General features: G+C 53.3%; 3 protein-coding genes across 11 annotated transcripts in view; 2 read left to right on the forward strand and 1 right to left on the reverse strand.

The window, feature by feature from the left end:
* DDB2 (damage specific DNA binding protein 2) overlaps nucleotides 1-2,289 on the forward strand; it is a 24,007-nt gene extending 21,718 nt beyond the window's left edge. Inside the window, exons 8-10 of the mRNA XM_008543244.2 lie at nucleotides 1,209-1,373; nucleotides 1,522-1,567; nucleotides 1,889-2,289. Coding sequence (XP_008541466.2) covers nucleotides 1,209-1,373; nucleotides 1,522-1,567; nucleotides 1,889-1,938 — 261 coding nt within the window. The 3' untranslated portion in view covers nucleotides 1,939-2,289. The remainder of the gene's footprint in view (nucleotides 1-1,208; nucleotides 1,374-1,521; nucleotides 1,568-1,888) is intronic.
* An 83-nt stretch (nucleotides 2,290-2,372) lies between these two features.
* ACP2 (acid phosphatase 2, lysosomal) lies at nucleotides 2,373-9,839 on the reverse strand. Its single transcript, XM_008543263.2, has 11 exons — nucleotides 9,611-9,839; nucleotides 8,930-9,025; nucleotides 8,539-8,625; nucleotides 7,356-7,508; nucleotides 7,150-7,248; nucleotides 6,977-7,066; nucleotides 6,400-6,532; nucleotides 5,611-5,693; nucleotides 5,392-5,498; nucleotides 5,098-5,273; nucleotides 2,373-3,303 (listed from the first exon to the last, which is right to left on the reverse strand). Exons 1-11 carry the CDS (start codon nucleotides 9,722-9,724, stop codon nucleotides 3,170-3,172), a joined length of 1,272 nt encoding a protein of 423 aa, XP_008541485.1. The 5' UTR covers nucleotides 9,725-9,839; the 3' UTR covers nucleotides 2,373-3,169.
* NR1H3 (nuclear receptor subfamily 1 group H member 3) lies at nucleotides 9,839-24,032 on the forward strand. Of its 9 annotated transcripts, none has more exons than XM_070565087.1 (12): nucleotides 9,839-10,376; nucleotides 14,782-14,981; nucleotides 15,745-15,858; nucleotides 16,628-16,707; nucleotides 17,210-17,398; nucleotides 17,803-18,069; nucleotides 18,302-18,510; nucleotides 18,623-18,802; nucleotides 18,960-19,059; nucleotides 22,088-22,201; nucleotides 22,419-22,513; nucleotides 22,701-24,032. In XM_070565087.1, exons 4-12 carry the CDS (start codon nucleotides 16,665-16,667, stop codon nucleotides 22,845-22,847), a joined length of 1,344 nt encoding a protein of 447 aa, XP_070421188.1. In that variant the 5' UTR covers nucleotides 9,839-10,376; nucleotides 14,782-14,981; nucleotides 15,745-15,858; nucleotides 16,628-16,664; the 3' UTR covers nucleotides 22,848-24,032. The 9 variants fall into 9 exon arrangements, with proteins under 9 accessions (XP_070421188.1, XP_070421193.1, XP_070421191.1 ...); XM_008543314.2 differs by having other exon boundaries at nucleotides 9,863-10,269; XM_070565092.1 differs by lacking the exon at nucleotides 22,419-22,513.
* Nucleotides 24,033-24,035: the final 3 nt, after the last annotated feature.

Consider the following 24,035-nt stretch of genomic DNA (forward strand, 5'->3'; position numbering starts at 1 on the left):
TCCTCACCGGGCATTCTCTGAGATCGCGATCCTCTGTTCCGCTCTCACCTGAACTGTGTGTAGCTGATCCACACGCTAACCTTAGCCTTCTCTCGCCTCAGTCCCCTTGGCTTACAGTCTTCAAGTCTTGCGATTCCTTCCTGCCCAATCCCCCCGTGCCGTCTCCTTCCCCAGTTCTGCTCTCCTCGTTTGTATTCTTTCCCAGAACCACAGCCATCGCCAGGTTTCACGCCTGTATTTCTTTGGTCATATAGCATACTGGTGGGAGCGCTGTTTTCAGGTAGGCAGAAACCCCTGGGTTAGAATCTTTGGGCAAATGACTTAAATTTTGGATTTCAGTTTCCTCATCTATAAAAAGGGAATAATAGTATCTAACTGACAGGGCTGTTGGGAGGATGATCAGTATTCGTAAAGCACGTGGCGCCACGCCTAGCGTCTGGTAAGTACTCAGTAAATGGTGAGTGTCAGAGTGGCCGGCACACAGATCACCTCCAGGCTCTTAATAGCATCCGGGGTCCTGCACCAGTTGGTGTTCCCGTTGACCCACTTCCTGTCCAGCCAGGCCAGCTTACGGCTTCCCAGGCGTGACATGTGGGTGACTTATTCCCAAACCATTGCACATACCACTTCTACCTTCCTGCTAACCATGTCCGTCCTCCTTCAAAACTTCTTGAGCTTTCTTAGGAAAATCCCATCCAATTCTGACATTCCATTAACTGCCAGATTTGTTTTCAGCAGGGTAATCTGCGGACAGAGGTTTCCTCCCCCTTCTTAGCCACTAGTCATGTCATACTCTTCTTATTCATGTGGATGGAGGAGGGTTAGCAGTGGGCTTCCTTTGGAACCTATGTCCTGTTCAGTTTTGGTTACCAGAGGCTTTTTGCTTTGTTGTAGGCTTACCTCTTTGGTTAATGTCTGGGTGAGGCTGATGTTAACACATTCATCAGTTGATATGATCTTAGAATACAGAAGAGAGAGAAGGCCCATAGGTGTCCTAAGGGCCAGGAAGGCCAGCTGGGCATTTAAAATTTGCAGTGGTAGATGTACACACAATTGAAAACCATTCTTGTAATTTCATGTACGTCTTATTTCCATTATTAAAGTTATTGGCAATTGTATTAACAATTGTCAGTGGCAAAGAATACTTTTGATGTCCCTCTTCGTAGCCTTCTGCATTTACTCTCATGACCAGCCTCTCCATCTCCTAGGCAACCTGGCATCCTCGGTACAACCTCATTGTCGTGGGCCGATACCCAGATCCTAATTTCAAAAGTTGTACCCCCTATGAATTAAGGACGATCGATGTGTTTGATGGAAGCTCAGGGAAGATGATGCATCAGCTCTATGACCCAGAATCTTCTGGTATCATTTCGGTGAGGCTTGGGACCTCAAATAATGGGAGGAAGCAGGGATTCAACCTACTTGACTGACCAAAAATGACCGGAAATTAGTGCTTGGGTACCCTGCTTTATCTCTGCCGATACCTTCACCCCGCCTCATCTTATCCCCTTGTCTCTGCAGCTCAATGAGTTCAATCCCATTGGGGACACGCTGGCCTCTGTGATGGGTGAGTGAAGTAGGTTATATCTCAGACTGGCCAAGCCCGACCCTACTCCTCAGGGTTCCGTGCAGGCTAACCTCAGCCTAGCCCTGCCGCCCTGCCACCTTCATCCTAGAGTAGCAGTCAGTAAAGAAAATAACCGCGAGATAGTGGGCTCTTTGGCCCAAGCCCTCCAGAGCCTTTTGCTTTGTCTTGGTCATGGCAACGCCTGGCTGCTGTCTAGTTTCCTGGTATTTCCTTACCCAGTCTTAGGTTCCCTGGGCCAGCCCCAAGCTCTCAGTGACTGGTAACAGAAGGTTCGAGTCAGACTGGTCTCACTCCTCCTAGGTTATCACATTCTCATTTGGAGCCAGGAGGAAGCTGGGATGCAGAAGTGAGAGACATTAATGAAGGTGTGGGCCAAGCAGGGCTTGGAGCCACACGAGAACAAGTCCTGCAAGAAGAGGCGGCTGTGTGTTAAAGGGCAAAGGTATCCAAGTCTTAGGGTTGGAGCAGGGGCACTGTGGCATGGGACACTATGGGACTGGGACACTGGCATGTTTCTGTTCTGGACTCAGCTCCAGAAACTTCTCTAGAGTTGGCGACCCAGCTGCTCCAGAGGTCTCTGCTGTATCTAACCTAAAGCCAAGCTACTTTTTTCCTTTCTGACGTGCAGTGGCAGAGCGATCAGGTAGTGGTTTCCGATGTGTGTTCACTGTTGACATGGCAATAAAAGAATACCCAACTGAGCTTCTGAGTGGATCTTCCAGCACCGACCTGGTCAGAGGGCTCCTTGGGTCCCGCAAGTGAAGAAAAGGCACAGAAACCATACTAAGCATCCAAAACTTTCATTCTCTGGAAGCTGCGTCAGTCCTATTCTGGGCCACAGTCAAGAGCTGTCCAGCTCACAACCTGCGTTTACCTCGGGTCCCTGGAGACCCCAGCCCAGCTGCGAGGGACAGTTTCATGACTCTGTACCACAGTTCACTCCCCACCCACCTCTTCCCACCCCCTCCCAAGTCCAAACAGCCTTCCGACCTGCTCAAGCTGCAGGGCTGACAAAGCTGCCTGAAGCATTGTTTCTGGCTCTAATGGTTACTTCAGCCAGACGAAGGAAAACTGGGTTGGCTGGCTACTGGGTGATCTGGTTCCTTGGTGGCCAATGTTTGTACCCCCAATGTTGTGCAGTTTTTCCCACTAAAATAAGTACTGAGAGGCAAGACTGTGTCCTCTGAGCCATCTGCCAAAGATTCCAGACTGGAAGAAAGAGAGCAGGGCTGGCTGGAGGCGCAGGGCAGATCAAGTACCCACTCCTTCATTTTTTTATACCAGGTCCTGAGTGAAACTTGAATACCTGTCTACATTTCAGGTCCTTAGGGAACATGGAGGAAGCAAATCCTGTTTGGAGAAAGCCAGTGTCCAACACAATACTTGGTAAACATCAGGCGTGTAAATGCTGAGTGACAGGTCCATGGGCCAAGCCGAGTTCCACTTGTTCATTAGGTTGGGGTCATCACAGGGAGGCCCAACCCAAGGTTTCCTGTCCATGGGCTGGGGAGCAGCAGCAGTCAGGAGCAAGGGCCCAGCCCACCTCCCCTAGGAGGCAGAGGGAAGGGGGCTGAGTGGTTGTCAGGCGTGATCCTCCCCATCTGCAACGTGGCGGTAGCCAGGAGGCTGGGCCTGCATCCGGAAGAGGACGGTGAGGAGGAGCACTATGAGAAGGAAGAGGATGGAGCCACAGACAGCCAAGGCCACGATCACCTCTGAACACGGAGAGAGGGAGAGAAAGATCATGTCAGCGTTCATTCAACAAACATTTGGGTGCCTGCAATACGCCAGGTGCTCTTCCCACAATGGGGATGTACTTGGGTGGCCAAGACACAGGCTCTGCCCTCAGGGATTTTACATTCCAGGAGGAGAGTCAGTAAACAAGCAAATGGCAGGAATGATGGGCAAGGGCAAATACCGTAAAGAAAAACAAAGATAAGGGGGAAAGGATGGAGAGGTAGGTCAGTCAGGGCAGGTGTCACTGAGGAAGTGACAATTTGAACAGAGACCTGGAGTCCCAGAGTGAGAGACAGATCTGAGAGCAGAGTGTCCTGGGGTTGGGGGCGTAGACGGGAAGCACATGCCAAAGGCCCTGATGGGGGAATAAGCTTGGCATGTTCTTCGATCAGAAGAAAGTCAGTATCGCTAGAGCAGAGTGCGTGAGGGGCAAGCAGGAGGTGAGAGTGGAGGACCAGACCAAGACGGGCCCGGAAGGCCACAGTGAAGAACTTGGAATCTCTTCCAAATGTGATGGGAAGCCCCTGGAAGATCCTGAGAAGGGGATGATGCAACTGACTTATGTTTTTAAAAACACTCTGCTGTGCTGAGAGACTGACAGGGACAAGAAGAGAATCGGAACATTAGGAAGGTTTTCAGTAGGTCAGGCAAGAGACTGGTAGATTGAACAAGGGAGCAAGAGCATGTATTTTAAAGATTGAGCTGAGAGGATCTACTAGTGGGTTGGATGGGGGGCGTGAGAAAGCGGGTATTCAGGTAACTCCTAGGGTTATACTATGCAACTGGCTGATTAACGTGGCATTTAATAAGAGGGGGAAGCCTGGAGGAAGAGCAGATTTGGGAGGAAGAGCATTTGGTTTTAGACATAGCAACTTTGAGATGCCCTAGCTGACATCCATGTGGAGACCAAGTCGGCAGCTGGATGTGTGAGTCTAGCTCAGAGAAGAGGTCAGGAATCTGCTAGTCACACAGATGGAACTTAGCGTGGAGATGATATATGAAGCCCTGAGGTTGGATGAGATCGCCGTGGGAGTGGGCACAGATGGGGAAAGGGCCGAGATGAGCCCTAGGCCATCCACTGTTCAGAGGAGAAGCCAATAAGGAAGCTGCCTGTAATTCAGGAGGAAAATCAGAGAAGCCAAGGAAGTGTTTAAGGGAGGAGGGCCCAATTATGTAATGCTGCTGAGAGGTGAGAAGCTGATAAGAACTGGTCATTGGTCCTTGACGAGAGTGGTTTCAATGAGTGAAAGGTGACATAAGACCATCTAGTGTGAGGCCCAGAGAATGGGCGGTGAGGAAGCAAAACCAGAGTCTAGGCAACTCTTGGAAGGATTCCATGGGAACAGAAACGGAGTGGCAGCTGGAGAAAGATGTGGGCTTAAGAGCTTTCTGTTAGGCTTTTGAAATGGGACTGATCCAGTAGAGAGGAAGCACGGAGGCATCAGAGGTCCTGGTGGAGGTGAGAAGAGATGGACCCAGAGTATAAGGTTGGCCTTCACCAGCAGCTTATACCAGCAAGTAAGCTGCAAGATCTGGTGGTGGGAGAAGGAGACAATTCTCTCCTGGTTGCTTTTACTTTCTCAGTAATAGGAAGTGAGGGCATCACCTGAGGGTGAAGAGTAGGGAGGTGTAAGATGGGCTCAGGGTGGGAAGGTGAACTGTCCAGGGGCATGTGGAGATGGCTGGAAGTGTGTGCCAGCTCTCAAGACCTGTGCAGAGGACGCTACAGTTGTGCTCAGACATGGCTAGCACAGAGGCAGGCAGCAGCTCACCTGTGTCTGCAGGCCCGCTTGCCAGCTTGCACTCCTGCTGCCAGTCCTTGGGCACGACAGGCTCTGTGAGGTGAAGAAAGTCCTGCAGCGGGCAGCGCTGAGGGCAGCCAGGCAGGCTCAGCGGCCAGGGGGCCTTGTTACTCTCATTCCGAAAGTACATCTCCACTGAGAAATTCCTGCGGGTTGACAGGAAACAAGATGGGGGCCGCTCAGCAGGCCTGTAACAGAGTCCTCGGGCTGCCCACAGCCACCATGCGAGTGCCCCTCCCGAGGGCAGCTGGTAGGTCCACTCACCCATTGTCTTCCTGGTACAGTTCAAATATGTGGCAGGAGGCGTAGGGGGCTTGTTCACCATTGTAGACATCCAGTGCCATTTGCAGAGCAACGAGGGTGGTGTCGTGCTGTAAGGGAGAGGGGCTGCCCATCAGCACTGCTCCCCTGCACCCCAGGCACTAAATAGAGAAATCGAGCCCCTTGCTTGACATGAGCACGCTGGGGACTATGGGAGCTTACCGCGGAGTAAACCAGCAGCTTAGGGAGCTGGGAGGCGGTTGCCATGAGGGTCAGGTTCTTCCGTATCTGAGCCAGCAGGACTCCTGAAGGAGAACAGTCCTCGGGGTCAGGAGCTCCAGCCATCACTGTTGGCAGACCCATCTGTGGCCCTCTCACCCTCTGCTAGTCCCGGGGCTGTCTGGTCACCAGCACAGGGGACTCCTTAGGCTCACGGGGACCATGGGGAAACTCTACAGCACCTCCTGCTCTCTAAGCACTTTCACATGCACAGAGGGGAGCGAGGTAAGACACGAAATCTATCCGTATTTCAACACAGATGTAGAAACCTGGCCATTTATAAATGAGCCACTAGACCCTGCCTGTGAAGAGTTACTAGCTTGGAACAAACATAAACTTAAGATTGCTCAGAGCACACAAGATGGTGGCTCGAGGCCAGGGGAACTGTGCCATGTGCAGACTCTGAAAACTACTGAGACGTCAGAAAGCTCTGACAGCTGGCACTCCCCTGGGTGCTCAGATTAGGAAACTAGCAGGTGTATTGCTCTGAGCCTTCTGTCAAAGTGGCTCCCAGGGGTTCTCTGGAGGGAGTTATTCATTTAAAGGGAAGGAGGGTCTTCTGACATGGGTGAAACTTAAGAATATGAATGGCAGAAAAGCAGCACAATCTGGTTTTGAAAGAGCAGAAAACATTACAGGAAGAGAAGTAAGTGTGTGAGAAGCTCCCAACGGCAGATTTTTAATGCTCTAGAGTCCTGGGGAGGGGAGTGACATGCTGCTCTCGTCACTCACCCCCCTGAAGCCGGGCCTTCTCTGCCTGCTCGTGGATCCCGAAGAGGAAGCGGAAGCTGAAGTCCTTTAGCCGCCTCAGACGCTGCATGGTTTGGGGTGAGGCCCAGGGCGGCAGGACCAGCCCGTGTGTTTGCTGTGCATCACAGTGGGCAGGTTAGCTCCCCGAGGACCTCTCCGGGGACAGCGCTCTGCCCCAGTGGGAAGGTGCCTGCGTGTGTGAGGGGAGGGAGAGGACAGGAGAGGTAGAGCAGAGGGACTGGAACCAGGAGATGGGGCGGACACTCGAGGCTGCAGGGCATGGGAAAGGAGGCTCAGGCACAAAAAAGCGTGACTCAGCGGAGTGGCGTCGGACACCACGAGAGCTCTGGGTGGAGAGGAGCAGGAACTGCTGACATTAATAAACTATTTCCCACTCTGGGGTTCTTTTTCACCCATGAAGGAAGTTCCCTTGTTTCACAAGAAGCCTGCCTGGACCTCCTCGGTGGGAATGGTCTCCAGGCATTGTGTTCTACTGGTCCTGGTCACCTGAGCCTGCTGAGGTGTGAGAAGTCACGCCGGGGACCCGAAGCGGGCTCACCTCACAGAAGAGCGTGTCATAGACATTCCAGACGGTCTCCAGTGTCATGTCTGTAAGCCCTGTCTCGTTGGCCACCATATCGAGAAATTGCTATGAGAAACGGGTCAGGGCATCAGTGCTGCCCTGGGGGAAAGGAAGGACAGTGTGATGGCCTCCACCTCAGCCCCACTCACTGCATTCCGAATACTCTCATTCTGATACTCTGGCGTCTGCCGGGTCTCGTTCTGCAGCTGCTCATAACGGGGACATGGGCCCAACGGGAACTTCAGCAGCTGCAGGCGGAAGGGGGGAAGCAGAGGCAGAGAAGGAGTCGGCCCAGCAGGCCCATGGCCAGGGTTGTTCCTCTCACCGCCTTCAAGGAGGGGCTGGCCACTCTTACCCTGTCCTCGGCAACGGGCACTGTGTGGACGGGGATGGGCTGCCAAGAGATGTTTGGGTTGAAGCGTTGCATCCCTTCGGGAGGGAAGAGTCCAGCCAGATTGGCCTCAGCACTCATGAGAGTGCGGTCAAAGTCTGTGCTTCGCACGTAAACCTGCAGAGACGACAAGACGAGTCTCGCTGCGGGGTGGGGCAGGGGAGCTTGGGCCCGTCGGCGGGGCCCCGGGGGGAGAACCTGTTCTTGAGGGTTATCCAGCAAACTAAACAGCACTCATCTGGCCCCTCTCCGTCCTTCTTCCCAGCAAAGGCCCAAACGCTCCGCTGGGGGCTCACGCTCACCACTCTGAAGAACCGTGCGGATGGCTCTAGTTCAGATGCCCCTCCCAGTCCAAAGTGCTTAGTAAGGCTGGTTTTATAACATCTGTCTCCCTATCTAGACCAGGGTCCTTGAGGGCAGAAACTGTCGCCAACGGCATCCCCCTTTATAAACCAGCTTCGAGACCAGGGATAGGAAGTCAGATAGGGAACAGAGAGAATTGCTTGTGAAAAGGGAGGACACTGTGGGGAAGGGACGATCAGGACAGAGTGGCCCTCAAGGGAACAATAACAACATCTAGAGACTCTTGAGACAGCCGTGGCTGACAGCAGTAACCAGAGGAACAGCTATTCCCATCCCTGGGGTGGGGAGATAGCCTCAAGGAGCCAGCACACTTGCCAGTCTTCCCTGACATGCCCTCTCTACGTATATCTTCCCTGCTACCTTTATCGCCTGGCCCTGTGTGGTTTGTCATCGGTCACCCCCGCTACATTCTAAGCTCCACAAAGACAGAGATCCCATCCGTGTGGTGCACCACTGTCTACAAAGTGCTAGCACAGGGGTTGGCCTTTCGCAGGTATTAATAAATGTCTTGGATGGAAAATCCGAGTTATTTCACAAGCGTCAGAAACGACTTTGCCAGGCATTCCTAAAGTCTGAGCTTGGATGCTTGACCAGTTTTGCCTCTTCTCAGCCAAGCAGGGGCAACTCAGCCTCTTGGCTCTGTTTTAGAAGTTCCTGGATGTCTTGTCCTGCAGTTATAACCAAAACGCATGGAGGGAAGTCAGAGCACCCAGACTCACCCTTAGGCTCCCGGGGTGAGGACAGCAGAGCCCATTTCCCTTGCCTCTTGAGCTCCCAGCCTTACCTCCTGCCGGTGGTAAGAGGTGTTGAGAAAGCCATCGTAGCGCTGCCGTAGAGCCTGGCCCAGCTCCCAGTGCTGTAGCATCCCCTCCTGTGGGCAACCCAAGGGTTAGGAGGGTGCAGAGGGAACAGATGGCTTGTTAGGTCCCACAGGGCTTAGGCACTGTGGCTTCCCAAGTTTACACCTGGCTGGAAGTAGGAGTGGGTTAGTCTGACCCCAGAAGTCATTTATTAAGTGGCCGGCTGTGCATGGCATTGTGTGTGCCCATTTTCATCTGGTCAAAGTGAGCACTCACGTGGGAAATAGAGTTTGGTGGGGCCCCAAGGTCTGTAGCCTGCTCTAGAGGTCACTCGTTCTACAGCTCATCCTGAGGGAGGGTTTGCTTCTGACCCACCTTGGTTAGCTGACCAAATCCCTGGGGCCATTTGTCTTCCTGATAGGGGTCCTTGGGATATGTCTTCACTGGCGAGCGGTCTCCATGTCGGTACAGCTGAGGAAGGAAAATGGTTTGCCTACAGGTCAGTAGGGTCTCCTTAATGGGGACACGGAGCCCACCTCTGCCCCATGATGGGGAGGGAAGCTTCCTTCCCTCTGGGAAGCCTTAACTCTACCCACTGCAAAAGACCCCAACCCAGATGTCAGTAACTTCTTTCAGGTTCCAGAGATTCTAACTTGGCTAAGCAATGCCACTGGAGACCATAAGCAAAGGCAAAGGTACAGGTGGGAAAGGAAAAGAGAAATAAAAGCAATGCAAACGGTGGGCGAAACTGGAAAAAAGACCACCAAAGGCTTGTTTAGCGATGAGTCTCTTAACCATTGGACAGACTGATCAGGGCAGACTGATCTGATCTATCTCATGATATAGAACCCCTTACACTCCGCCCCCCAAAATACCCCAGGGCTCCACAAAAATTCCCAACCCGGGCCCCAGCCCCGCAGGCCAGTGTCTCCTCCTAAACCAGCTCCTCCTCCTCCAGACCCCCGACCCCAGCCACAAGCCCCACCCCTCCCTCCACCCGCAGGCCTGTGCCCTTCTAGCTCTGGCGAGCCCGTTGGCGACCCCATCTCTCATTACCAAGGTAACGAAGCGCAGACTCCGGGCCTGGGTGGGTGGCATCACCATCAGGTTCACGCCGAGAAGGAGCTGGAGGAGACCCGCCCGGCTCCAGCCAAACGGTCTACCCGCCATCACCGCTGTAGCCTATGCAGCAAAGAGACTGGAACCCGCTAGCTGGGACCTGAGGCAGTCGCCCGGACGCCCCCTTAAGGACACACGCCGGAAGTGGCCCGCCGCCATCTTGCTAGAGGAGGGGCAGGCGTGGTGGGAGAAGGAGGAATCTAGGGGGCGAATCCATGTAGGAGTTCGCAATCTGGCCGCGGCAGAGGGGCGTGGGAATGCAGCGCGACCTCGCGCAGCAGAAAGGGCTGGAAGACCTGGTTTCTGGAAAGAGCGCTTAGCTCGGCTTTGCCGCTGCCCGCGGAGAGCCCGTCCCGAGGGGGCGCCTGCCCTGGGCAGGATCGTGGCCGGGAGAGCCGGCGCCCCCTCGAAACCGGTGCTGCCGGGCCCGACCCGGCGCAGGATTGGCGCGAGGGGTAGTATAGGGCGCCCTCTCCCCGCCGCTGCCTTCGGGCGGAGTTCCAGCCTCGGCCCTGGCTCTGTTCCCCGGAAGAGGTCTCGTTTGGGGTGCAGGGCACAGCGTGTAAACAGCCCTTTGGACTCCGTGTGTCCTTGAGGTTGGTCCCTGTGTAGCCTGCTGCTCATGGCCTGAGCGAAGCTTCAGGAGCCCTCTCACTTCCCCTTCCAGGCCTTTCCTTGCCCTCCCACTCGTCCAGTTCCAAGTGTGAGTTAATTAGAATCCAGATGTCATGCCTCTTCCCGAAAGAGTTGGGTTGCACAGGATGTTCAGACTTGGCAAAACCAAAGCAATGAATCCCTAAGGGAGGAATTTCAGACCAACGGAAGGATGTATAGGTGTAAAGGGAAGGAGTATATCATGAAGTGGGAGCAGGTGGGGTTTCTACGGCCTCAGAGGCCCTCCTGGCGTTGACCGTTAGGATCCGGGGGAGCCAGTTTGGTCTCAGGGCTTTGTGACTGCTCTTGGGGTGACTCACAGCTCCAGGAGGTCAAATCGTAGGTCCTTGTGATGCTTTCATTCAGATCTGTCCACTAGAAGCAAATTACCTCAAATCACTGGGGAAATAAAACCCGCTCAGAACTATATGGGAGAAAGCAGGGTCATTATCATGCTATAGGACTCGAGGTTCAATTATTTGTGTATACCTCAGGATCTAAACTTTGCTTCCAGAGTTGTTATGGAGAAATGAATAGAATATGAGAACTGAAGGCTGGGTAGCCAAATAGTTCTTAACCTTCTTATTTAATAACAAGCCCTTTATGAATGTGAGGAAAATTTCGTCCCCTCTCCTCAAGAAAAATGTTCACAGACACAAAAATACGTAAGTGGAATTTTGCGTATAATGCCAGGCAGTTCACAAAGACTACCGTAGGCTTCCTAAATCAGCATCTCTGAATCCCTGATCCAACCTAGTCCCTTTACTTTATAGATAAGAAAAACCCAGAAAGAGGAAGTGACTTGTCCAAGGTCACACCATTTAGGAGAATGGATTAAAACTCAAGTTTTCTGATTCCAAAATAGTCTTTATAATGGGCTCTTTCTTGCAGGCTACGCAAACTGCATTGCTAAACCATATTCCGTGGCCCCAAAATACCTTCAGTAAAGAGATTTCTAACAAAGGAAACCTTTTCATGTTGGTGGGGTTGAATGGGCGTGGCTACTTGGCAAAATACTGCATATTAGTGGGAGTTTTTGAGAGTTCTGTTTTAATGTGCCCCTTACTCTCCTTGCAAACTGGCCAGATCATGGTGATTTCAGAATATAAATCTTGGGCTCACTAAATTTTGGCAAGTAGAACAAAAATCCCTCAAATTCATCTTTTGCTTTTCTTCCCACTTGCTCAAGTATGTCTATATCCTTTGTGCCTGCAAGTATCTCAAGTAGGAGGGTTTGATGGAGCAGATGCTATTTCAATTTATATAACAAGAAACAAATCCAAGAAGGGTGAGAATTACACCATGAGCACATGGTAGAACCAAGAGCTGAGCCCTGGTTTCTTGACCCCCGACTCCTACCAGATGATTCTGTGGTCCCCACACCTTGGTTCCTAACTACAGATGCAAAAAAAAAAAAGAGAGAGAGAGGGACTGGATCCCTGTAGATGGATAAATAGGTATGTGGGCCTACCACAGATCAAATAAATCAGCATCTCTGAAAAGGAGACCAGGTTTGGGAACCATAGGTCTACCGCGTGTTGGCAGAAGTGAACCCAAATTCAAGCGGGTTAACCACTTTTCCCATCTGAGGAGGCTATTTTGTGTAATGCAGTAAGATGTTTTCTTTGTCTGTTAGTTTGAGTTTGAACTTTTGAGTCTGCTAGTTGATATTTGCCTCCTTGCTAGTAACCGTCTCCCAGGGTTATATATGAGCATAAATGGAATAATACATGTAAAGATAATGTAGTAGGGCCTAAGTAAATCTTACTTTTCTTCTTTCCTTTCTGCCATCTGTATTGTCTCTGAACTCAGAATTCCTGGGTTCTTCTCTACCTCGTGGTTGGGAGGTTGGGCATAAGTTGTTTGAGTGACCTGCAGGATGACCCCCACATCTTGCACCTTTCCAGAAGGGTGAAGGAGGGAGCAAGAAGCAGTCGCCCCAGTTCCTCCCTCTGAACCGTACCTTTTGGCCTGCTTTATGGGAACCTGAGTGCTTTTGGGGGGTTATCGAGTAGTGCACACGACCTTGGGCTGGTGAATGCTCCTATTTTTGCCTCAAGGTGCCCCTTGCTGCAAGGAGAAGCCTCCAGAGTTTCTGGGGGTCAGAAATGGGACTTGGAAGATCCCCAAAGGTGTTTCCAGACATGTTGTCTCCTCTAGGAGCCAAGGACACATGGGGGAGGCCCCACAGGGCTGCGTCTGACACTTCCTGTGGGCTGGTGGGGGTGGCGGTGGCAGGGTGAGACGTGTGATTCCGGCTGCAGATCACCTGCCTGCTGGACAGGGCTCGAGGGAGAAGTCCCAGTGGTTGGTCTCCAGAAACTCTGTGGAGACATTGCCAACAGGTTTTGGTCTTCTGCCATTTTCCTCTCCCTTCTCCTCTTCATGGGGCGGAGGCTCCTGAGCGGCTGTCACCTGAAGGGGTGGCTCTGGCAGTAAAGCACTGGTAAAGCTCCCTTCTCCTCTACTTGAGATGAGGCTGAGGCTGGCTACCGGGCTTGGGGGAGACGGTGCCCTGACCTGCTTGTTCAGCAAGCGGCTCTAGCCTGGGTCAGACGGCTCCAGATGGGACTTCTTTGTGGTCCTTGGGCTGTGGGGAGACTAGAGTGTAAGGAGAGGAAGTCGAGGATCAGGAGTGGATGAGAGAGGCTTTTCCCAACTCCAGAAGATAGGGCATCAGGCCCCAGACCAATGTCACATCCCAAGTTCCTTGTAACCAGGTGTTTCAGTGCCATCCAGCTTCTGTGCTGGAGCTGCTGGGGATGGGGAGAGGGAAAGGAGAGAGCTGGATGGATGATGTGAGTGCTGGGACAGAACAGTTCCAGTTTCCCAGGGGCTGGAGTCCCTGGTTTCTACTTTCCCAAGACAACCGGGGCCTTGTGAAAATTGGGGGAGGAACACATGCAAGAGGAATGGAGAGCCTTGTGCTCATGACTCAGGCATGCCCAGACCAGGGTGGGGGCCTTGTGAGGGGATGACCTTGTGATGAGAGGGAACAACAGCAAAGCTGGAGGCAGAACTTAGAGATGGGGGATGTCAGAGGGGCTTTTCTGAAATGTGAAAATGAATACATGGGCAGATTTTGCAACACCACCCAGCCTGCTGTCTTCTCGTCTCTGCTCCCTGGGACCCGCCTGTTCCCCCTGCCCCACCCTCTGCTTCCTCCCATCTTTCACCAAGCTTCTTTTCTATTTCTGCTTTCCCTGTCTTTCTCCTATCCTGTTCCCCTATGCCCCCTGTGCACTCTTTCCTGTTCCCTCTCTTCTCCTCTTCCCTGGTGCCCTGTTCATCTCTGTTTCCATCTCTCTGGCTGCCTGCCCTGGCGCCCTTGTCCTTCTGTGCTTTCATGTGGGGCCTATGGGAACTGGAGTTCACAGCAAAACAGGAAGAGCCTGTGAGCAGGAAACTGGGAGTGGGGCAGGGGGTGAACAACCAGCAGTAACCTCAGCTCCTCACCCCCTACATCTGGACCGAAGCATCCCCAGGGCTCCCTGCCTCTCCCACTGCGGCCCACCAGCCTCAGCTTGTTCCCTCTCAGCACTTCACTGGTCCAGCAGACCTGAGAGGCAACAAGATGAGAGTATCCTAGACTCTGACACAGGAGAAACAAAGAGCACAGGGACTGGAGGGAGGACATCTGGATTCTGATCCCAGCTTGGCCACTCAGTGTGTGTGGTCTTGGAAAAGGCTCTCCCAGGAGCTTAGTGTTCTCTGTACGATGGAGCTTGTGATATGTACCCTCCCTCCCTCCCGGGGCTGCTCTAAGGATAATAGAGATAGTGAGGGATTTGTGCATGGAAACAAGCCCTCGGAAGATTGACGACGTACAGATCCAAGGTGATAGGAAGATTCATAGCTGAAAAGATGCGGAGGGCAATAACTGCCACGACTTCTGGAACATTTACTGCGTGCCACACATTGTGCTATGGTGTATCGTTTAATTCTCATGACAACCTTATGTGGCAAAAACCATTATTTTTATCCCTATTTAAAAATTTTGTTTTTCCTTTGAGGAAGATTAGCCCTGAGCTAACATCTGCTGCCAATCCTCCTCTTTTTGCTAAGGAAGACTGGCCCTGAGCTCACATCCATGCCCATCTTCCTTTACAGGTGTGGGACACCTGCCACAGCATGGCTTGCCAAGCTGTGCCATGTCCACACCTGGGATCTGAACCGCTGAAGTGGAATATGCAAACTTAACCGCTGCTCCACGAGGCCAGCCCCTATCCCTATTTTAAAGATAGGGAAACAGATTCAGAGACATTAAATAATTTGTTTAATCAAGATCACACAGTTAATAAGAGGCAGAGGCAAGGCCAGTATTTGAACCCAAAATCGGAGCCCAGAGCCCAAACACTAAACCAACAGGGCTGAGATGAAATTGACTGGAGCTAACAAGTCTAGGATAGAAAAGGATCATATTCTTCTTGTTTACTTCTTCATTCAACAAACAGGACCACGGTACCTACTCCGTTGACTACTTCATGCCAGGCCCTGCTCCAGGGGCTACGGGGGAAATGAAATCAATAAAATGTGCTGTCTACCTTAAAGGACGGATCTCATGTTCCAAGCAACGGGGCGGGAAGACTACGGCTCTAGTCTCAGTAGCTGCTGGATAGAGCCCTTCCTCACCACAGGTGGAACCATTCCCCAGGTGAGGGAAACTGCCTGCCTTCCCAGGTCCATCCTGGGCTGGCACCTGAGTCTACAGTCTTCACCCCCAACCCCATCTGGGGCCAGCCATTGCTCATAGCCAGCTTCTTAGCAGCCCCTCTCTCTCCTGGCCTCCTCCCCTCTGTGTGGCCCCCACAGGGCACCCACATTCAGAGACTCACTGGAAGGCCCAGCACCTGCCTCTCACCACCCCTGGAGTTCTACCAGCTTGGCTGAGGGCTGGGGCTAGTGGGGAGAGCTGCTTCGCCCATTCCCAGAGGCAGGGGAGGAGGGAGAGGCTGGGAAAGCAGGCTGGGGCTCAGTGTCGCAATTTCGGGCCGTGCTGGGACCTTTGCTCCGCGAAGTGTCTATGGAGGGGAGGGAACAACTCTGGAGGCTGCTGGGATTGGGATGGGGGTGCCTGGGAGGCAGTCCTGTAAAAGCAGCTAAGAGCCGCCAGGGTGAGGAGAGGAAGGGGAGAGAAGTGGAACTGGGCTGGTCTGCAGGGAAATGCGACTGTCCTGGTTGGGGGTAGGGGGGCATGGTGGCGCTTGGCTGAGGGGGTGGCCGGCCGGGGAGGAGTCAGCGTGGTGGGGAAGCTGCCCTGTGGGCGGGGGCAAGGAGGCCAGGGCTCCGGTCGGTCGGTTGGCTCCGGCTCCGGTCAGCCTGGCAGGAAGGAGGGGTGGCCCAACCCCTTGGCAGCCCCTCCCCTCAGCCTTCTCCCACATTACTTCCCTGGGGCTCCGGCCCCCTCTCCTGCTCAGCTCCGGCTCCTCAGCTGCCGAGGCCTCTGGACAAGGGACTGCACCATCCTCCTTTCCCAGCAAGGGGGCTCCAGAGACTGCCCCAGCCAGGAAGTCTGGCGGCCTAGGCATTCGGTGGGTCTGCTCCCAGCGCTGGCCTGGGGCTCCGTGTGTGTGTGTGTCTGGGGTTGGGGGATGTCCTATGGCTCTTAGAAAAGGGGTCTCTGGGGAGAAGTGAAGGATGATGATGGTGATGGAAGCTCGGGCAGCGACAGGATTCTACTGAGGTTCCAGGATAATTTCACAGGGGGCTGGTGGAGGAGGTCCTGTGTGTGAACTGGGGTGACTCTTGGAGGCAAAAGGTTTGTGCTGGGACCCTGGAAAGTGGCAGGAGCGAGGTTGTCTAACAAGTAGTGTGTTTCAGTGGCTGGAATGAGCGTCGATTCCATGTCCTGGTCAACTCTGGCTGTCCCCAGAGTTGGAGTGAGGGGGAAGGGGCTGTGACAGAAGTGGGGCAGATGTGTCTACACATCGCCCCATGGCCTGGAGGGGTCCCTGGGGAGAAAAGGTGACATGGTGGTTGAGAGCTCAGGCTTCATGAGTCAGAGAGACCAGAGTTGGAGTCTTGGCTCTACCTCTCCCTGACTGTGGCCATAGGCAGTTTACGTAATCTCTTTGAACCTCAGTTTCCTCATCGGTAAATTGGGCTTAAGAATAGATGTGACCTCATAGGGATATTGTAAGGAGGGCGTGTAAAGCCTTAGCACAGGCTGATATATATATAAGGCAAGTAAATGTTAGCTGGCATGTTAGTACTGATAAAAGGTAGGATCACGAGGAGAGGGTTGCTGAGGCCAGAAAGGAGCCCAGTTCTGGACGAGTGTAACCTGGGTCCTTCCTGCAGGACAGTCCCTTGGTAATGTCCAGGGCTCCGGGAAGAGATGTCCTTGTGGCTGGAGGCCCCTGTGCCTGATGTTTCTCCTGGTAAGCTTCGTCACTCAGTCCTCTCCCCTGAGCCCAGGCCCTAGCTTCTCTCCTCCCGCAGGAATCAGCCGCCTTCACTACCTGCCTTCTGCCCCCCCACCCCGGAGAGCAGTCCAGAGCTGTTCTGCCCAGACCACCTCTGCCCAGGTTCTGGTACCTGGCCATTGCAGACACCAGCCAGGCGTTCTCAATCTGGGCTTGCTGCTGGGGAAAGTTGGCATGTCCAGTGCTTACCCAGCCCTGGCTTTGAAGAGTTCTGTCTGATCTCTGAAATAGATACATGTCAGCCCCCCAAGGGGACAAAGGTTGACGTCCTCATTTAAGGTATTGAGGTGCAAGTGCCTTGCCCTGGAGCCCACACAGACCCCAGTGTCCCAAAGCCTGAGGCGACATTTTGCTGCCCTCTACGGGTGGAGATAAGTTTGTGGTTTCCCAGGAGGATGCTGGGAAAGTGGACAAGGAGGGACCTGAGACCCCCTTGTGCCTCTCTTTCGGGGCTCAGACTCTGCAGTGGAGCTGTGGGAGCCAGATGCCCAAGATGCAAGTGGCCAGGCGCTGGGAGGCAGCAACTGCATCCTCAGGGAGGAAGCCAGCACGCCACAATCTTCTGGGGGCACTTCGGGGGTGGGGTTGGAGGCAGCAGAGCCCACAGCCCTGCTCCCGGGGGTGGAGGCCCCTCCAGAGTCCACAGGTGAGGAGTGCTGGATTTTCAGGAGGTGGGAGCTCCCTGGATCTGGGAGGGGTACCTCAGGGCTCTTTATAAGATAACAGTTAAGTGCAAAGGTTTTGGTGTCAACCAGGCCTGAGGGATGAGTGTAAATTTTGTCCCTATCTTAGGCCCTTCTGAGCCTGTTTCCTTGTTTGCAAAATGGAAATAATAATAGTGCCTATCTCTTATGGTTGTTGTAAGGATCAGTGTATATAAAGGGCTTAGACAATACCTAGTTCATAATGGTACTTGGCATATGAGAGCTACTTTCTTATAATAGAGAGATTAGACTGCATATAATGAAGGGAATGAAGGTCACTGAGTCGCCAACTGGGCAGCATGCTTTTTCCTTGGAGAAGAACGTTAAGGCTCTTCTCTGTATCCAGAGCCACGTCCACAAAAGCGGAAAAAGGGGCCGGCCCCCAAAATGCTGGGGAACGAGCTGTGCAGTGTGTGTGGGGACAAGGCCTCCGGCTTCCACTACAACGTGCTGAGCTGTGAGGGCTGCAAGGGGTTCTTCCGCCGCAGTGTCATCAAAGGGGCACGCTACATCTGCCACAGCGGGGGCCACTGCCCCATGGACACCTACATGCGTCGCAAATGCCAGGAGTGTCGCCTTCGCAAATGCCGCCAGGCCGGCATGCGGGAGGAGTGTGAGTATCTAGGGCCAGGAGTCGGGGGAGAGGCTGGTGGGACAGGGCACACGTGGGTGCCAGGGTGGAGGGTAAACAGGCAGCTGAGCCTACAGGGCTTTTCCAACATGGGCCCTAAGTGTGGATTAAAATCTCTTCCTTGCCTTTACCCAATGCTCTCTGCTTTCCCGAAAACTCCAACTACCCTTTGTCTCCCCCTCTTCTCCCCTCCTCACGTCTGGTCTCTCCTTAGGTGTCCTGTCAGAAGAACAGATCCGCCTGAAGAAGCTGAAGCGGCAAGAGGAGGAACAGTCTCAGGCCACATCTGTGCCCCCAAGGGTGCCCTCGGATCCCCAAGTCCTACCCCAGCTCAGCCCAGAGCAACTGGGCATGATTGAGAAGCTGGTGGCTGCCCAGCAACAGTGTAACAGACGCTCCTTTTCTGACCAGCTTCGAGTCACGGTACCTGAGGGACCTGGGGAGAGGTGGCTGTGCCCAGAGCACCAGCTGGCTCCTTGATAACCACTTGATATCAGAGTGGTTTGCTTTTTCCCCTCCCTGCCCTTCTGGGTAGCCCTGGCCCATGGCACCAGATCCCCAGAGCCGGGAGGCCCGGCAGCAGCGCTTTGCCCACTTCACCGAGCTGGCCATCGTCTCCGTGCAGGAGATTGTCGATTTCGCCAAGCAGCTGCCCGGCTTCCTGCAGCTCAGCCGAGAGGACCAGATCGCCCTGCTGAAGACCTCTGCGATCGAGGTGGCGGGCCCGGCCGAGGGGTCAAGGAGAACCGGAGCAGGATTGTCTGTGGGAGGGGCCTGCAGACCCACTGGGGAGCCCAGTCCACCAGGAAGTAGGGATGAGGGGCTTGGCCTTCTCTCGGAGTCCCTATTTGAGGTCTGCTACCTGTGTGCAGGTCATGCTTCTGGAGACATCTCGGAGGTACAACCCTGGGAGTGAGAGTATCACCTTCCTCAAGGATTTCAGTTACAACCGGGAAGACTTCGCTAAAGCAGGTGAGAACAGAGATCAGGAAAGGATTGGGTTGGATGGACAGATGCTTTTTTTCATGGGGCCCATAGTGACAAGGGAGCCACGGGTCCAAGGTTTGAGTGGCTGTGAAGGGAAGGCTCCACTTGTTTTCCCAAGACAGAAAGTTGGAATGTTGATAGGCCTCTCTCAACTGCTGCAAATAGACACCTGTTCTCTGGTGCATTAGGTCAGTGGTTCTCAAACTATGTTCCAAGGAACCTGAGGTGGGCATTGGAAGTGTCAGAAGTGTCACCTTAGAGGAGAAGCAGGCGCAGGAATGTCCTTTATTCTGACTTTAGCCAAAGAAGAAGCTTCATTTAAATCTACATTATTGAGTATGCTTCTGCATAACTCTTTGCTTGAAGAAAAGATTGTACAGCTAGGAAAAAAAGCTTGAAAGCCACCTCGTTGAGCCTTTTAGTAGTCAATAATGAACAAATCTTCCTCACACGTGCTCTCCAAGGCTTATGTGGCCTGATTTCCCCCTACTCTTTTTTCAGTTGCTCTTTCCAACGAGCCGTAGAACTGGAGCTGAAATACGGTACACAGGCCCAGGTGGGGCAGCGTTAGCATAAGAGCAAATGCTTCTGTCCCCATCCTGTACCCGGAGTATTTTCTCCAAGAATTAGTTCACATTGCTGCTCTCTGATACTTGCTTGCAGGCTAAGCTGTGTTTGTTTCCTCATATTCAATTGCTGGAAATGTTTGTGTCATGGGAGCAGGATTAGGAAAGGATGGAAGGCCGAGGGTGTTTTGGAAGGACTGAAACTGAGGCTCATCAGGAACCCGAGTAGTCTAAGAGCTGAGTGAGCGGGTCTGTAAAATATGGCTCATGCTGACTCCGTTCTCGGGGCTGGTCGGTCCTGGTTTCCAGGGCCAAGCTCATAAGGTCTTCTCTGGTTTCTGGTGACTCAGGTCAGTTCACGTGCCTCTTGCTGTCCCAACACAGGCCAGCCAGTGAACTTTCCAGGAAGGCCTCCCTTAACTGTAGGGCATGGCAAGGCTGTGTTGGCACCTCTTGCCTTCTCCAGTGCCTGGTGTGCTTCCCGAAGGTATAGGCACCTATTAGGGGCGATTTAATGACCTTTTCCAGCTTTCAAAGCCCAGCCCTGCCCCCTTTCTCTACCAAACGCCTTTTCCCCAAATGGCTATTATTCCAGTCCTTCTTTTTTTTTTTTTTTTTTGAGGAAGATTAGCCCTGAGCTAACATCTGCTGCCAATCCTCCGCTTTTTTTCTGAGGAAGACTGGCCCTGAGCTAACATCCATGCCCATCTTCCTCCACTTTATATGTGGGACGCCTACCACAGCATGGCTTGCCAAGCGGTGCCATGTCCACACCCTGGATCTGAACCGCGAACCCAGGGCCGCTGAAGCAGAACGTGCGAACTTAATTGCTGTGCCACCGGGCTGGCCCCTGTCCCAGTCCTTCTTAACCATGGCCTTTTCTTGCTTCCCAACATCCTCCTTTCCGAAGCTTTCCCAGTTCTCGTGTCTGCGTGTGCCTTCAGCCCTCGTGGACTTGTGCTATCTGCATCTGTTCCTATTTATAGATCCATTTATATAAGCAGCTTGGATGCCTCCTGTTTGCCTGTCATTTCTCATTCTGTCAGTGAGGTCCTGGGGAGAAGGGGCAGGGGCTCTCTTTCCTCAGGTCTCCTTGCCCCCTGCATCCATGACCTTATGCTGCATGCGCTGGATGACGAAGGGCGTGTCCTGATCACACTGGAGGCGTTATTCAGCTGGCAGTAGCAGACTCTCCTGGGGGGCATAACCCAGCTCTAGAACCCCTTTGCCCTCTCTCTCCAAGGGGGCTGTTCGGCACAACTCGAGGCTCCACACCTCACCAAGAAAGGCTTTCTCAAACAGGGCTTGTCCATTAAATGGACCAACGCATACTTGATAAATGTCAGGGTGAAAGTACAGGAAGTGACTAATCGAGAGGCCTCGAGTGGAAAAGTTAGCAGAGGGTTGCTGAGAGAAACCGGAGGAAGCCTGGGGGAGCATGTGGGGTGGGGAGACTTCAACAGAGGGTATGGCAGAAGTGTTCTTTAGATCACGTGACTTTGGGTCATGGTTTCTCGAACTTCAGTCTCCTCAGCAAGAAGACTGGCTCTATTTCTTTAATTTATTATCTGTTTAACAAATACTTACATGGTAGTTACTGTATGTACCACACATTACTCTAAGGACACATTATGAGGTAGTTACTGTTATTGTCTCCATTTTCCAGATGGGAAAACCAAGGCCCAGAGAACTTAAATAACTTATCTAAGGTCACACCGCCTCGTAAATGGTAGAGCCAGGACTCAAACCGGAGCAGTCCGGTGCCAGAGTCTACACCTTTAACCACATTGCTGTGTTCCCCCTGGGATGTGAAACATGAAATATATCTCTAGGAGTCAAATAAGTAAGGCCAATTGCCAGTGGAAAAGTCTTCTTTATAAAGAAAAATAAGAGTTGCTTCTTTTGCTAGTAATGTGGAGCCCTCAAGAATTCTAATAAGAATAACAGAATTCTTATTTTCATTTAATTCAGCACCTCCTATGTGCTGGGCACAATGCTAAGTGCTCTGCATGCTTTATCATTTAACCATCACGACAGTCTTATAAGTTCGGGTATGATTCCCATTTCACAGATGAGGCTTAGAGAGGTTAAGAAACTTGCCCAAGGTTACACAGCAGAGCCTGGAGACTTCTTTTTGAGGAAGATTAGCCCCGAGCTAACATCTGCTGCCAACCCTCCTCTTTTTGCTGAGGAAGACTGGCCCTGAGCTAACATCCATGCCCATCTTCCTCTACTTTAAATGTGGGACGCCTACCACAGCATGGCATGCTAAGCGGTGCCATGTCCGCACCCGGGATCCAAACCGGCGAACCCAGGGCCGCCAAAGTGGAATGTGCGCACCAGGCAGACCCTGGAGACTTCTTATTGAGTTCCTTGAGGAGTTGGAGGAGAGAAGGAAGTCCCTGCTGCTCATGCCATATGTCCCAGCCTCTCTTCTTCCTCCCCAGGGCTGCAGGTGGAGTTCATCAACCCCATCTTTGAGTTCTCCAGAGCCATGAATGAGCTGCAACTCAATGATGCTGAGTTTGCTCTGCTCATTGCCATCAGCATCTTCTCTGCAGGTGCGGAGGAGGGGCAAGAGGGAAAACGAGCAAGAGTCTTGCACCAAGGAGGGCTGTGGGCTCCGCAGGGCAGGAATTGTGGGAGTGGAGGCCCTTGCTGTGTTACGTTGGGATGGGAGAACTTGGGTGGGGCATGTCCCTCATTTCGGTTGTGATTTGGGATATGGAACTGAGACCCTGGCCAGACCTGCTCCTCAACTCTGTTGGTGACCTATAGACCGGCCCAACGTGCAGGACCAGCTCCAGGTAGAGAGGCTGCAACACACATATGTGGAGGCCCTGCATGCTTACGTCTCCATCCACCACCCCCATGTGAGTCTCCCCATGGTGCCCTTTTTCCTCTTCTCCACAGGCCGATTCCCTGACACACTTTCCCTTCGAGAATCCCTCCCGAGTACATCGTGCGCAGGCAATTCTCTGCCTCTCCCACAACTCCCCTGCCCTTGCCCCCTTCTCTGGGGAGAGACAAAGGCTGTACTTGTCCCTCTCCTTCCGCCAGGACCGACTGATGTTCCCACGGATGCTGATGAAACTGGTGAGCCTCCGGACACTGAGCAGCGTCCACTCAGAGCAAGTGTTCGCACTGCGCCTGCAGGACAAAAAGCTTCCGCCGCTGCTCTCTGAGATCTGGGATGTGCACGAATGACTGTTCTTTCCCCATATCTTGTTTCCTGGGCTGGATGGCTGAGGCCCTGTGGCTGCCTCCTAGAGGTGGAGCCGACTGAGAAGGGCAAACATTCCTGGGAGCTGGGCAAAGGAGATCCTTAGGTGGCATTAAAGGAGAGTCAAAGGGTTGGGAGTTTCGTGGCTGCTGGGCAGTGGGGGTCCTGCCAAAGCTGTGCTCCACATGAAGACTGTACTGACCCCACCAAATGGATGAACCTGAGGGCCACTTTGCACCAGGTTCTCCAGCGCCCTGCCCATGCTGCCTCAGCCACTTCCTGATTTCCCCACAGGGCCCCAAGAGAAGTTCTCCGCTGTCACTCTGCGGCTTGGCCATACATGCCTCAGGGCCGCCTCACTGACAGGTCTGGCACTGTTTGTGCAGGAAGACCAAAATGAATACAGACTGAGAGACAATTTCTGGACTGGGGGTGGGCGCCAGGCAACGGAAGAGGGAAGCCCCGCGGCCTTTCAGATCCGCCTCCACACGCACAGGAGGGAGGCAAGTGCCGTGACAGCCTTGGCAGTGACGGGGCACCTCCGTGAGGGTAGAAGGAATGCTGAGGCTTAGATGCCCCCTCCCCCTTTAATGATCCAAGTGGGATCTTGTCGTCTTTCTGTGCGGGAGCAGGTGTCGGATTTTCAGAACTCACACTTCAGCCATGCACTTGTGTTCGTGCGTGCGCACACGTATAATGTCTTAGTGTTTCCATTGGCATCTGAAAAAGGGGCCCTTTTCTCAGCTCCCACTCCCTGTGGGACAGGTACAAAAGTCCCCTGAGGCCAGATGGAGGCTGCCCTGACTCAGGTTTGACGTCCCAGAAGGGGTGTACTCCATTTCCCAGGGAGCACCGCGGCACGGCTCCCGCCCCCTTCCCTTGGAGCGCTCCCCGTGTAGGTGATACCGCGGCCGCGCCTTCCGGCCTCAAGTCCCCCCTCCGCCCCTGAACTGGTAGGCTCCACCGCCGGGGCTGCCGGCTTTCCAGCCCTAGTGGTTGGGCACTTCCAAACCGCGTGCGGGGGGAGGCAGGTGAGGTGCGGGAGGGACGGTCGGAAAGTCTCAGGAGCAGCTCATCTTGAGAAGTCGCTTCCAGATTAACCCACATTTCGTCGAAATGGGCTCTATGACCATGTCGAATTAAAGTCTGTTTGCGCAACCTAAACAAAAGCC

The sequence above is a fragment of the Equus przewalskii genome, chromosome 11, assembly GCF_037783145.1.
Source record: "Equus przewalskii isolate Varuska chromosome 11, EquPr2, whole genome shotgun sequence".
Lineage (NCBI taxonomy): Eukaryota > Metazoa > Chordata > Mammalia > Perissodactyla > Equidae > Equus > Equus przewalskii.